This window comes from Arachis duranensis, chromosome 5 (genome assembly GCF_000817695.3).
Source record: "Arachis duranensis cultivar V14167 chromosome 5, aradu.V14167.gnm2.J7QH, whole genome shotgun sequence".
In the NCBI taxonomy this organism is placed as follows: domain Eukaryota; kingdom Viridiplantae; phylum Streptophyta; class Magnoliopsida; order Fabales; family Fabaceae; genus Arachis; species Arachis duranensis.
The window spans coordinates 83192862-83208351 of record NC_029776.3 but is presented as its reverse complement, the minus strand read 5'-3'; the positions used below and the strand labels follow the sequence as shown (position 1 = coordinate 83208351).

Below are 15490 nucleotides of genomic sequence, written 5' to 3'. Positions count from 1 at the left end.
TAAAAATTCAAAAATGATATCTAAAATTTAAAAACAAAAAGTAATGTATACTAACTACTAAGTGCATGTTTGGGCGCCATTATTTTGTTAAAAAAAGATCTTTTTTCAATGAAAAAAGATCTTTTTTAATTTTTTAACGTGTTTGGCAAATTTCTAGTAGTAAAAGTAAAAGTACTAGTAAAATCAAAAAAAGATCTTTTTTGAGAAGCTGTAATTTACATCTTTTTTTAAAAGATCTTTTTTCCTTAAAAAAAAAGATGTTTTTCATGTAATAAATAAACAAAAAAGTAGTTTTATATTGTTATACCCAAACATAATTGATAGATAAAAAGATCTTTTAATATGAGATATCCAAACATAAAATTACTTTTACTTCTCTATAAGATCTTTTAAAAAAAGATAACTTAAAAAAAGATCTTTTCTTAAAAGCTCACCCAAACAAGCCCTAAATTAAACATTAAAATAAAATTAGCAAAGTATTTCTCCTTTTAGATAAATTCTCCTTCTATGTTATTAGCTAATAGAAATACAATAGAAATTATAATAGTGATTAATCTTTCTCATTTCTTGAGTGCTTTGAGCATTTTACCGTTAAGAAGCAGCCTAGAAGAAAGTGGGAAACCAGAAAAGAACAAAACAAAACTGCCTCGCTAAAAGTAATTTTTTTTTCCTTTAATCAAATCAAAGTCTTCAAAAAGCAAAAAGCATAGAAGCTAATGAATAATGAGAGGAAATCATGGATCCAACCCCCACATGGCAATACCATTCCTTCAAAGGCATCCAAAGAATAATAACTAACAGAAGCGTGCCAGCGTCAATAAGCACTCACACTCACTAGTGTCAATTTTATTCAATTCAGTTCAATTTATCGAAACCCCGCACCTCACTTCTTCAGTTCTTCTTTTCTTATTCAACTTTCTTTCGAATCAAAAGAAAGAAAGAAACAGGGGAAATCAAACGGAAAGGGAAATGACGGAAATGGACGGCACCTCCAACAAACCGCCGCAAATTTCCGAGATGTTCCAGAAATTTGCACTCGCCTTCAAGACTAAAACCTTCGAATTCTTCTCCGACGAAAACGGCACCGTTCCTGATGACTCCGACGGTTTCTCCCTCCTCGACTCCGCCGAAGAAATCATCCCTGACCAGAAAGTCGTCGTCATCAAACCCGACCCAAACCCTTCGGATGAGTTCTCTCCGGAACCGGAAACCCCTCCGCCTCAATCTCCTCAGAAATCCCCGCCTACGCCGCCCTCGCCGCCGCCGCCTCCCCCGCCGTCACTCCCTCTTGTGCAGATCGCTACTCCTGTTGAAGTTTCCCCTCCCAAAACGACGCCGTTAACTGCGGCACAGATCAGAGAAACGACGCAGAACTTGGTTTCATCGATCTTCGCTACGGTTTCTGCTTTCGAAGCTTCGTACTTCCAATTGCAGAGCGCACATGTTCCTTTCGTGGAGGAGAGCGTGAAGAGCACGGACAGAGTCTTGGTTTCTCACCTCCACAGGCTCTCCGAGTTGAAGCGGTTCTACCGAGACTGGCGCCGCGAGCCGGAATCCGTGTCGGAGTTCCCAATCGGATCCTGCCTCGAAGCTCAAGTGGAAGAGAATCAGAGCAAGCTTCGGATTCTTCGAACCCTCTCGAACCGGTTGCAGTTGGAGCTTGAACAGAAGCACGACGAGGTCTCCGCTCGAAGGAGGGAGCTTGATGGAGTTCACAAGGGTAACATTAGGTTGTCTAAGAAGCTTTTGAATCCTTGCTGTGATGTGTTGTTAACTGTTAGAGTTTTTGATTCATTGTTGCACGATGCTTCAAGAGCGACACATAAGTTCACCAAGATTTTGATAGGGTTGATGAGGAAGGCACAATGGGATTTGGGATTGGTGGCGAATGCAGTCCATCCTGATGTTAAGTATGCTAAGAAAGGTCACAATCAGTATGCGTTATTGTCCTATGTCTGTTTGGGAATGTTTCAATGTTTTGATTCATTATGTTTTGGAGTTAGTTTGAAAGAAGGAGAAGAAGATCAAGATGCTTCTAATGGTTTAGATTTGGAAAAGGAGGACGGTTCGATGAAGCAATTGCTTGAGCATGTGTCTAGCAATCCAATGGATTTGCTGGGAATTCATCCTGGTTGCAGCTTTTCGAGATTTTGTGAGCACAAGTACGAGAGGCTTATCCATCCATCGATGGAGTCATCCATCTTCGTTGATCTAGATCAGAATGAAGCAGTTTTGAGGTCATGGAGGTCATTGAGTATATTCTATGAAGCGTTTGTTGGAATGGCAAGCTCCATATGGACATTGCATAAGCTGGCTCATGCTTTTGATCCTGCCGTTGAGATTTTTCAAGTCGAAAGGGGCGCGGAGTTCTCCATGATATACATGGAAGACATTACAAAGCGATTAGCTTGGCCAAACAAAGGGAGGGCAAAGGTTGGGTTCACAGTGGTTCCTGGTTTTAAAATTGGGAAGATAGTTATTCAATCACAGGTCTATTTAAGTAACTTAAGATGTACAGAGTAGTTTTCCCAGGGTATGCTTTTGCTCAATGCATGTGTGGGCACTGCATTCGGATGAAACTGCTGTTTTCTGCATGTGCTAGCCGGTTATTGATTCCGATATACTATGCTTGGCTTGTTAGTCAGTTGAAGTTATCAGTTTTTCGGATTTTCCTGGAGCAACTACTATTGAGAAAGATGGGGTAATGCCCACATACTCATATATGCTTGAGGATAACGGATTCTTGCTACTATGCTGAGGTGGGAGTGGTTGTGATGGCATCAATTTACTTCCTATTTTGTGCCAACACTGAGGTTTGCTGGTTAATTTGCTGGTAATTTCCTCTTTTTGTTATTCTTTTCTGCCTCCCAGTTTTGCTTTATGCTTCTTTAGGCCACTTGTCAAGAAATAACTGTACAGAACAATCCTCCAATTCTGTGTATGCTAACAACAAATACGTCAGTTAATTCATAATTGTGTATGCTCTTCATATAACTTATTATATGTAACAAACAACAGTGGTTTCCTCACTAGCAACTTTTTATTCGATCAAGTATATATTATAATGACATTTTCTTGTTAAATTCCGTAGAGCTTAATATTCTTTTGCCATACAGATGGGTTCCACTGAGACTTGTGTAACTTGTACAAAATTTTAACACAATCTAGATCATTGATTTGGCAGAAAATCAACGTCTTACAATCTAAGACTTAAATGCTCACATACTTCTCATCACCGCTCCATTAACATTTCGACTCACCCTCCTTCATGCTTCTGTTTTGCATTCTGCTCTGTTGTCTGTTCTGCTTCTCCCTCCCTCCCGTGCTTTTTGTTAAACGTTTTTTCTTCCTCCAGCCATGCCCATTTTCCCGTTTTGGATACTTCTCTTTTGGATACTTCTCTCCCGTATTCATTAACATCAGTTTGTTTGCGGCCTAATGCACAAAAGCACAATCAGAGTTTGGTGTCTAAGTGTTGTTGGGTTTCCTTGGGAAATTAACAATTGGATATTCGGGGGTAACTGTTTTCGCGTATTAATTATTGGAGTTATTCTTTTTGGCAATGCTTGCTGAAGGCAGAATGAATATCGTTAGGGACAGTATATAGACAAGAACACTTAAGCTGTAGGAATAGGACTCTTTTGGCCACACAATGTGTGATGCCGATTGTATCAATATTCATGGTTTTAATTTACACCTGAAAAATGTGCGGCAAATGAGAGAATATTTGTTTGATCCAATATACTTTCATTCTGTCTTAGTTTCTTAGGTAATTTGTAGATTATAGTTTACATGTATTCTATTGATCTGAAGAGAGGCAAGCTCAGTTAATTAGAGGACCTTATTGATACAGACATCCAATGATTTCTATGGTTGAAAGAAGTGCTAGCGAAACCAAAAGGTCAAAAGAATTGCTGTGATTATGGTTATTGCTCTTGCAGCCTGCTTCTGCAACCTGTATTATGCTGTGTATGCACCAAGCAGCGAAGCAGTCTAAGTTAACAAAAATGGGAGAGAAAAAGAAAAACAGGAAAAGGTGCAATAGCGGACAAAGACAAAGAAAGAGGCATCACTGAACAGAGCAGAAAAACACAAAACAGACTGGTGATGGGGTGAGTTGAACTACTAGCTAGTGGAGTGGTGATGACTATGACAGTGAAATAAGTGATATTATTTTGATGACAAAAGATTCCAAGTTTAAGAAACAATGGGAATTAATACCTACGGCAAGGTCTTTGTGGGTTAGGCTTTTTGTTACCTTTTGGGAAATTTTCTTATTAAGATGTTTTTGCTCATGTAAAATAGCAAAGATTCTATTGCAGTTTTTGTAGTGCTGAGACATGTGGTTGGAAAGGAATTCCAGGATTTTTTTTTAAAGGTACCTTTTCAACTTTGTGATAGGAATGATTTATTTGTTTATTTATTTTTCTGGCTTCTTTTTGGTGCTCAGCAAAAAGTTTTGATAGTCTGTTTGTTGGAATTTCTTTAGCTGATAGTCACAGATTAGCATGTGATTTTAGTAGCTAAGCATTTTAATTTTTATGTCTTCCTTACACCTTTGTGTATTTGTAGTCCGGAGATGACTTATCTTCTTTGGTAATTTTTTTCTCTTGTATAGTTGTATGTTAATGAAATTTCTTTTTCTATAAGGAAGAAAACCAGTGGGCATAACTAGATTGAATAATGTTACATATCTAAGTCTTTGTTAATTAAGTTAGTCTAACTTAACAAAAATTAGCTATGACTAACATTATTATAAGTCTTATTATTTAACTTTATTGGATTTGGTTTATAAAAAGACTAGCTAATTAGTACCCAATATTTAAAAGATGATTGTCATCATTCATGAAAACAAATGGGGGCTAATAACATGAGTAACGGTGATGGAACACAGGCCGACAGTAATTTACCTTGTCTTGAACATAGCTGCATGGATGCAATTGAACCAACTCTGAGGTCGAATGTCGAAACCTACTTAGTCATATTTATAATTCAAAACGTGCAAGTGTTAGAAAGAGCAATGTCCACAAACCAATGCATGTTTCAAGGAGCAAGGGATGCTTCTTATGGAGTAATGGTTGGGTAGTACTATTGAGAGCATGATCATCATTATTCAAATCTCTTTTACATTTGTCTTGCGTCATAAGAAACCTCCGCGTGATTCAATCCTTCTTCAAAATGTAGTGTGGTACAAGAATAATGTGGCTCCAGATTAAAAATAGATAATTGATCCTAAATGCAGAGCAGTAGTTTAGCATACATTATTAATTTAATATGAATAATGATGTCATCTACGTCGTTAATTAATTAAAAGGAAAGAAAACCTGATTGAGTAACACGCTTGTGCCCCTCGGACCCAAGCGCCGTGGAATCCCTCTAATCTCCCGAAGATGCTTTGCAATGATCCACTTTGAGGGGAAGTAGACAGCGAAATTCTTGAATGCATTCAGGAAAGGAATTCCAGGATTTTGCAATTGACTCAGGGAGTTGGGACCTCTTCGCAGCGATGCGCTCTATATGATACCTCCACATGATTCCATTCGATTTGTACTACAATACTTAAATATAATCTAGAAAAACAAAAATAAAGATAATAATATGAAATCAAATAAATAAATTTGAATTTAATATTTTCATAATTTTACTTAAAAGTCAAACTTATATACATTTTTAATTATATAATTATTAAATTTTAAATTAATTTATATATTTTATACCGTATATATTCATTTTTTTTTCCGTGCAACTCCGGGTCTAATTATTTAGATAGTAGTTCACAGCTTAGTTGCTCATTGTTGTAGAGCTAGTTACGGTTGTTAATTAATGAGAAGAAAATGTTCAGCCATTACTTTTTTTTAACTCTTCATGCCAGTCCTCTCTTTCTCTCTTCACCAAAAGACAAAAGTTCATCTTCTCTCCCAGTTTCTTTCTTCTTTGATCCTCAGACTCATTCAATAAAGTTTGAGAGAAGGTTCACCCTAATTCACTACTTCAACTTTTCTCTTCTTCTCTGGGTTCACATTCTTGATCAAGTTCTATCACCTCAGTTTAGCTTTTGTCATCTGCACACACAATAAGGCTGTCCCTCATTGCAAAATTATAATAGCATTTTTGAATATTGGATATATCTTTTTTATAAAATATTCAGTGAATTATTTTTAAAATTTTCTTTTGGTTATGTTTGGTTTGACATTGTACTGTGTTTGTAGCCTAAGCATGCTGGTTCGTTGGGTTCCACCATCCGAAGGGGCCATCAAACTCAATGTGGATGGAAGTTCAAGGGAAATGCAGGAAGAGCAGGATGCGGCGGCTTGCTCAGAGATCAAGATGGCAACTGTATCGCCGGATTTGTCAGCTATATTGGCTTTGCCGGCAGTGTTGAAGCGGAACTAATAGCTATCCGGCATGGTTTGTGGTTGGCATGGAAATCTGGCTACAGAAAGGTGGAATGTGAAAGTGATTGCATGATGGCTCTGAAGATTATTCAAGACAATGCGGAAGACTTTCCAGAATTCGCACACATTGTTGAAGAAATCCATCGGTTCATGCTTCTTGAGTGGGACGTCACTATCTATCATATCATGAGGGAAGGAAATTCGTGTGCTGATTGTTTGGCAAAGATCGGTTCTTCTTCAAATTCTATGTTTTCTCTCATTATCAGCCCTCAGCCGGAACTCACTCCCCTTCTTGTTGCGGACTCCAAGGGTGTTCTTTATTCTAGAGTTTAGTTATACGAGGTTATAAAAGAGTTGTTGAGCTCTTTTTTATTATTCTTTAGATTATCCATGGTTGATGTACTCTTTTTCCTCTATTGGGTTTTTTTCCCAAGTTCCAGGGGTTTGGTCTATAGGAATTTTTTAACGAGGCATAACCTGCATAGGCTGAGTATCCATATAGTCTATACCAATCTCGGTGGAATAATGTACTATATATTCAGATGTAACATTCAATTTCAATGAAATTACAAAATTTCTGAAGAAAATATTATAGTTTACATATATTCTATTGATCTGAAAAGAGGCAAGCTCAGTTAATTTGAGGATGTTATTGATACAGACATGCAATGATTTCTATGGTTGAAAGAATTGCTAGCGAAACCAAAAGGTCAAAATGAAAAATTCCTTTATTTCCCAACATATCATGCAACTTGGCTTTCATCTTAATGGTAACGTTGCCCAGTTAGTTATCCACCACAATCAGCAACTCTTTGCACACATATATCCCTATTGATAAAAGTAACAAGGAACTAAGAGGCAAACTTTGATTAGTTCCTTTGTTTAGCTACTCATATTTTTCCCAGTAACAATCTCTGCCCATGTTTGCTTGGGTTAGGCTTTATTCAGATGTTTTTGCTCATGTAAAATAGCAAAGATTCTAAGGCCGTTTTTGTAGTGCTGGGACATGTGGTTGGAAAGGATTTCCAGGACTTTTTTAAAGGTACCTTTTCAACTTTGTGATAGGAATTATTTATTTGTTTATTTATTTTTCTGGCTTCTTTTTGGTGCTCAACAAAAAATCTAAGATAGTCTGTTTGTAGGAATTTATTAAACCGATAGTCACAGATAAGCATGTATTTTTAGTAGCTAAGATTTTTTTGTCTTCCTTACACCTTGTGTATTCGTAGTCTCGGAAATCACTTATCCTCTTTCGTAATTTTTTCTCTTGTATAGTTGTATGTTAATGAAATATCCTTTTCTATAAGAAAACCAGTGGGCATAAATAGATTTGTGGTCTATTTAGTTTTATAACAGAAGATTACTAGGAGTGTAAAAAGGTCAGACAGTTTATCAGGATTTGTAGTTTGGCCTGTATTTGGCATGATTTAGTCTGGTCTGTTATAAAATAAGCACAGGGCTCAGACTTTTATAAAAGTCTTATTATATTAATAGGTCGGGTTCAGACTCACTAATTAGTCTTATTGGCCTGTCGAACCTGTCTGGAATAGCTTTGTATATTTTAAATACTTTAAAATTTAAATTTTTTATAAATATTAAATATGACATATTATATATAAATATATTTATTAAAAAATATTTTTTAAATAATATTTTCATTTTTATAAAAAAAAATTTATCAAACCTTTTAACAAATTTTAAACCAAGCAAGCTAAACTTAGTACTTAAAAAAAAAGCCTATAACAAATTACAGAACAAGTTTAAAACATAATAATCCAAATCCGTTAAAAACAAAGTCTAATCTATCTTGATCTGGCGTGTTTCCACTCCTAAAAATTACTCTAATACTCTCGAGAACATATGTGACAAAATAAAGTGGGACAATCAACTATCGAAGCATTGTTATTTATATTCACATTTACATGCACACATATAGAGCTGCATTCTGTAATCCGTCTCCTAATCCCTACTACGCTAGTGATTGGTGGCTAAATATAAGTTTAGCGCTTAAAAATAATTTTCTTTTATATTTTTATTTTGAAACATCAAAGTGACAAACAAGCCACATGGCTTAATATTCGGCTATGTTATTTTACAATGGCACCAAACAAAAACACCGATTGAAAGCAACCTGGTACATTGTTGAGTATCCAAGAAATGTGGTGTTGATGTGATAACTCTTTACAGAGGCCACCTACTCTCTAGATTTCAGTCTATTACTGAAATATCTTCTTGAATCATTCTCCCAACCCTAAATCCATCTCTTGTCATTCAATGAAAAATCAAGGAATTTTTTGTATATCAAAACTGCTGAGGTAGGTAATTTGATTTCATTCCTAATGTCTTTCCTCCTGAGATATTTCCTTATTACACATTTTGTTTGGGGCTGTGATTAAGGAATTAGGGTCGGGTTTTTATGCCAAATGAACACTTAACAACTTAAAAAACAGGTCAATTATGGCAACTAGACTAAATAAAACATTTATTTATTTAAAAAAAATCCATTTGTTTTGTAACTTTATTTTATCAGCTTTTGTTTTAACCAATGAGAATATACGTGAACGATATTTTAACACTTTAATGAAGTAGAATTTAGTCAACTGCACTTTCTGAAAGAAAAAGTCAAGAAAATTAATATTAATTCAGTCAACTAATTAGCTTAAAATACACGCATCTAAAAATAACAAAAATATCAAAAATTGAAATAAAAAATATTTAAAAATGAAACGTACTAAATCTAATTTACGGGATTCGTTTGATGATTGATGAGTGTGTTTCAGAGTCGGTGAAGATCAAAGGGTAGCTTCAACAATCTAATTTACAGGATTCCAAAAGGCTTCATAGAGCACCTGAACGTAGTAAACGGAAAAAATCTATAACAATCCCAGGCACAATTCAAGATTTATTTCAATACTTTACAACACAATAGAATACAGTCAGAATTGAGCTTTTTGTCGTCTGCTCACACAATAAGGTTGTCCCTCATTGCAAAATTATAATAGCACTTTGAATATTCAATATATCTGGTTCTTTTAATCTGTGATTTTAAATTTGAGCATTGAGTATGTTGGAGAACTATGTTCTTTTATAAAATATTCAGTGAATTATTTCTAAATTTTCTTTTGGTTATGTTTAGTTTGACGTTTTACTGTGTTTGTAGGCAAAGGATGCTGGTTCGCTGGGTTCCACCATCCGAAGGGGCCATCAAACTCAATGTGGATGGAAGTTCAAGAGGAAATCCAGGAAGAGCAGGATGTGGCGGCTTGCTTAGAGATCAAGATGGCAACTGTATCGCCGGATTTCTCAGCTATATTGGCTTTGCTGGCAGTGTGGAAGCGGAACTAACTAATAGCTATCCGGCATGGTTTGTGGTTGGCATGGCAATCTGGCTACAGAAAGGTGGAATGTGAAAGTGATTGCATGGTGGCTCTCAAGATTATTCATGACAATGCCGAAGACTTTCCAGAATTCGCACACATTGTTGAAGAAATTCATCAGTTCATGCTTCTTGAGTGGGACGTCACTATCTATCATATCATGAGGGAAGGAAATTCGTGTGCTGATTTTTTGGCAAAGATGGGTTCTTCTTCAAATTCTACGTTTTCTCTTATGATCAACCCTCCGCCGGAACTCACTGCCCTTCTTCTTGCCGACTCCAAGAGTGTTCTTTATTCTAGAGTTTAGTTTTATGAGGTTATAAAAGTTGTTGAGTTCTTTTTTATTATTCCTTAAATTATGCATGGTTAATGTACTCTTTTTCCTCTATTGGATTTTTTTCCCAAGCTCCAGGGGTTTGGTCCATAGAGGTTTTTTAAGGAGGCATAACCTGCATAGGCCGAGTATCCATATAGTCTATACCAATTTCGGTGGAACAATGTACTATTCAAATTTATCATATTCAATTTCAATGAAATTACAAAATTTCTGGAGAAATTATTGAATTCTATATTAACTATTGATAATTCTTAAATTATGTTCATATGCACCAATATAATATTTATTGATACATTGATCAAATCATACACATATATAGCTAAATGTAGTGGATGAAGTTTCCCAAAAGTTGAATCGCATTACGCTAAATGTTGCTGGACACCCTGTTGGACTCCAAGCTCGTGTATCAGAAGTATACTCACTGTTAGAACCTGGATATGATGATGTTAGAATCGTTGGAATTTATGGTATTGGTGGAATTGGTAAAACAACTATTGCAAAAGCTGTTTATAACACACTCTATTGGTAAACCACCATGAAGCTCTTCAACTATTCAGTTGGAATGCCTTTAAACGGAGTGAGCCTGATGCAAATTAGTTCGAATTGTGAATCGTGCAGTAGCTTATGCAGAGGGTCTTCCACTAGCATTAACAGTATTAGGTTCTTATATGTGTGGTCGAAGCATTCGCCAATGGGAATCTGCGTTGGATAAATACAAGAGAACTCCTAATAGGAAAGTTTGGTTGATATTCATGAATCTATTGGATTACTTGATAAACTTGTTTATTTAGGTGTTGAAAGCTTCACTGAGCTGAAGAACTTACCAAGTGTCCTAAAGTTGCCATCTTTAGGATGCATTGCTCTTAATGGTTGTTCTCAACTTGAGAAGTTTCCAGAATTGTTGGGAGAAATGGAAAATTTGAGAATTGTTGATGTGAAAGAGACTGCAATACAAGAATTGCCTTGTATATTCAATTTCAGTAGCCTTGAGGTTTTAGTGCTGAAATGTTGCTCAAATCTAAAGGAACTTCCTATAAACATTGATATGTTGCCAAATCTTCAGTTACTTGATATTTCTGGCTGTGCACAACTTCAACTATTTATAAAGAAGCTTAGGAGGTTCAGCACACAGAATTGCTCAACTATTCTGTACAAATTCAGCACCACAATGAATGAATAATATCTCTATTCCTTGACTTAATACTGTCATTTCACACCTTGAATGAAACAAACAGCAATGCATTCTTATTTAGTCACAAGTGTTAGAAACAGCAATGTCCACAAACCCATGCATGATTCAAGGAGCAAGGGATGCTTCTTATGGTTGGGCAATATCATTGAGAGCATGATCATCATTATAATTAGTCCTGTCATTCTGTAAGGATCAGTGAATGAATATCATGCATGATAGATGATACTGCTCTTTTGCATGAATACGTGCGTTCTAATCTCTTTTGCAATTGATTCACTTGAAACCTTTTTGTAGTAGGACTTTTGACGTTGTCTTGCATCATAAGAAACCTCCCCATGATTCCATCCTTTTTCAAAATGTAATGTGGTACAAGAATAATGTGATTATTAACCGGTTAATAACCCGTTTTATCATATAAAACCAATTTAATTAATTAACTAAAATTAAATTTTTGGTTAACCAAACAACAAGTTTGATTTTTGGATTAACCAAATCATATACAATCCTATTACACATTTCAGTTTTCCTCATTTCCAAAAGCAACAATCCAAAAAGATTTAGAAATGAACATGGCAAATCTTTTATTTCAGTGCCCTTCAAATGAAGCCATTTAAGATTTTCCATTACTTCTGAAATTTCTGAAAAATTCTCAAGGCTTAAACAACCAGATAAAAGGAATTTTTCCAATAAGGGCAATTTGATAGCAAGTGAAAAACTTTGTAGCTTGTCGCAACGGCATTCAATATTTTAAGTTTATTTAATAAACCAACTGAAATGTGAACCGTGAATTCTCACAATCTTTAAAAGAAAATTCTTCTAAAGTTTAAAAATTAGACACATCAGATATCTCTTTGAAAGAATTACTGTAATCGAAATTCAATACTTTTATGTTCACAAACTTCTGAGAACTAAAAAAGAAGAGTCAAGCAAATAAACCTCATATAAATTTAATAACATGCAATATCATAAAAATGAATTTAGTACACTTGCCTTGAATAAATTATCCAACTTGAGAGACATATGGTGGTACTCAGGCAACTTGAGTATGAAGAGATCTTTTGGTTGAAAATCATATGGAAAATACTTTGAACGATATCTCCACCATTCCAATATTCTTAAATTGCTTGGAAGATGTTTGGGAGCGCAATAAAACCAACCATTTTTTTTATATTAAGTGTTTTTTATATCTCACAACCATTTTTCCATCCCATTTCACTTTCCTTTTAAATAAGAGAAATTCTAGATACATGATTTTAATGGCACTAGTCCCCTTCAAGATAGAATAAAAATATGACTTAATTAAAAACACGTGTGAAAACAAAGTCTTTAATAAACTTATGCAGAGAAATCAAATTTATTACTTAATTAATTATTTTCTAAAACTTTTACTATGTCTTCACAAAAACCAGGTATTTCTGGTGACTTTTCTAGAACAATTTCTTTGCCCATGTCCTCTGTTAAATCATGTGAAGCTGCCTCTAACATTGGAGACTCCAATCCAACTGGTGAACTGGATGATCAGCAACAGGCAAAGCCGCATGTCGTCTAATCCTTTTAGAGATGTTTTCCACAATGTTTCCAATAAACTTGTGTTCATATCCCATCCCTGCCCAATCTAGACTAGTTAATATACATGTGGTTGCATATATACAAAAATGTATAAGTTCTGATCCACATTTCAGTTTGAAATATTAGACAAATGAAACAAACTTAAGGAGGTGAGGTACCTGTATTTGAAATGATAGCCTGAAAAATTAGCCACTTGATGCAGAGCCTCTTTCCATTTGTCCACCTTGTTGTTCATGTCATCTTTGTATCTCTTCTCATGCTTAGCTATTGCCTCTCCAAAACTGTTATTTAGATGGCGCACATAAGAAGGATCCACCTCATAGAAAACCGGCAAAACCAAGCGACTGTTTCCCTTAATGCAGTGAAGGATATGGACCAGCTCTTCTAAGCAAAAAGAAGAAGCAGCATAGTTAGGAGAGATATCAATGATGACAATTCTAGACTCTTGAATTGCCTTGAGAAGTGTAGGTGTGGTTTCGTCTCCACTTTGAAGCTCGTCGTCATCAAAGAAGGTGTGGATAGAGCTTTGTAGAGATTGCCAGTGAAACCGTAGACAGTATCTTGGCCTCTGAAACTAATGAACACATTGTATGAGAAAGGAGAATGCAGAGCCATGAGAAGAAAGTGATGATTTATGTTTGTTTATAATGAGAATGCAAATTGTCTAAATGCTTGGTCAAACAATATAAGATGACTTTACATGACGTGCTCTCTGAGTTAAACATTTATTGGTCTAACTCTAACCTTTGGTAATCAAGAAATTATTTTATTGTAAAAGTGATGTTCTTATGATGCATAAACAAAATAAGGTCAAGAGGTGGTTCACTCTTAGATAACAAAACGTTTTTACACTATTAATTTATTAAAATTAAACTCTTAAAAAATATGTAATGACTATTATTCTCATGGATCTTTAAAACAAGAAAGTGGATTATCTCCAGTGAAAACAAATTAAATGGTATTCGGTGTTTAATTTTATTCTTTATTGCTCTCTTTCTCCTATTTATTATTGGTCCCACTTATAGAATTAAAGGTGAAAGATCACACTTTTATTCTCTCAAATGTTAAAAAATTGGAGAGGATCCATTTCCCGTAGCTAGCGTTTTTAACCTAAAAAAACTACTATGTTGTTTAGCATAGTAGTGACTATCTATTTATATATTCTTAATATATAAAAGTAAATGGATAAGTTTACTTACATCACTTTTTTACTAATGTTATGTCAACAACATCACTTACTTGGCAAAACTTTAGAATCAATCACTTAATTTTTGCCAAATCAACTATTATATATTTTCAAATAAGGCTGAAAGTGAGTCAAGCCAACTCATGAGCCAGCTTGAACTCGACTCGGTAATAACTCGATAAGTTGAGCTCATGAGCTGATGAGCCAAGTATTTTATAATTATTTTTTATATGATTTTAATGTAAGACATAAATAAAAAATTCATAATGAATAGATACACAATATATAAAATTAATATTTTTTAATAGATATAAGTTATAATTAATTGATATAGAATTATAGATTATGTTTCTATTATTTAAGTCAACGCGTAAACTCGAGTCGGCTCACGAGCTTTCGGTGAGTTAAGTTTGAAGTTAAGAAATGACTCGATTGTTAATAAGTTAAGCCGTGAGCCAAGCTTAATTTTCGTGAGTTGAGCTTGGTCTAGCTCGACTCAACTCGACTCACTTCCAGTCCTATTTCCAAATCAGCAAATTAATAGTGTCTAACAAAATTTGTAATCTATAAAGACATTGAATCCATATCTCTATATTTATTATATCTTACGGTTATAAACAATACAATAAATTTATAACCCCGATAATTAATTTATTAATTTCTATTAATAACTTATTAAATGTAATAAATATTGATATTACAAATGTCATAATAATATATTAATCATAATAAATTTTAAATTACAAATATTTAAATTTCATACTATTTGAACTACTTATATAAGTCTCTTATCACTATTCTTTCAAATAACATCAAATTTAACACAAAAAATTACATAACATCTCAAACTTACTCAATCAAGTATCATTCTTTGGATAATATCACCAAACAAATAGATAATTGGTTTATCAAAGTTCACCTGATTCGTCTATGAAAAACATTAACACTCACAAATAAAGAGGAATCTCTTTGCTTAGAAATAATTATATTAGATGAAAAGTTACAAAACAAATATATTATTATATTTTTAAATTGACTTTACAAAAAAATACTTTAATTATTTTTATTTTTATACTTTTTATATTATTTTATAATACTTTATATATAATTGTATTTTAATATCGTTAAAATTATACTTCTTTTAATATACTATTCATTGTTTCTTTTCTAATAACTTAAAAAAAATAAATGTAATCAATTTTTTTAACTAATTATTAACTATGATTTACTAACATTGCAGGGAACACCTCTTCATATAATTGTGAAGAAAAATATGATGAATAAATTTAAATATTTGATACAAAAAGGAAAAGTCTATACTATAAAAAATTTGAAAATAGAATATGCAAATGATTTGTATAGACCAATTAAATGTAGTACAATGAAAACAAATCTATCTATTCTTAATATATAAAAGTAGATGGATAAGTTTTC

At 34.0% G+C, this 15490-nt stretch overlaps 1 protein-coding gene and 1 pseudogene across 3 annotated transcripts; one reads left to right on the top strand and one right to left on the bottom strand.

The window, feature by feature from the left end:
* Nucleotides 1–709: 709 nt before the first annotated feature.
* On the top strand, nt 710–7075 carry LOC107489821 (protein GRAVITROPIC IN THE LIGHT 1). 3 transcript variants are annotated; one of them, XM_052262315.1, is made up of 2 exons: nt 710–2833; nt 7057–7075. In XM_052262315.1, the coding sequence occupies exon 1, from the start codon at nt 970–972 to the stop codon at nt 2521–2523; it is 1554 nt and encodes a 517-aa protein (XP_052118275.1). In that variant the 5' UTR covers nt 710–969; the 3' UTR covers nt 2524–2833; nt 7057–7075. The 3 variants fall into 3 exon arrangements, with proteins under 3 accessions (XP_052118275.1, XP_015966069.1, XP_015966068.1); XM_016110583.3 differs by lacking the exon at nt 7057–7075 and adding an exon at nt 3942–4566; XM_016110582.3 differs by lacking the exon at nt 7057–7075 and adding an exon at nt 3854–4566.
* A 5704-nt stretch (nt 7076–12779) lies between these two features.
* Nucleotides 12780–13485, bottom strand: LOC107489801 (disease resistance protein RPV1-like; annotated as a pseudogene).
* Nucleotides 13486–15490: the final 2005 nt, after the last annotated feature.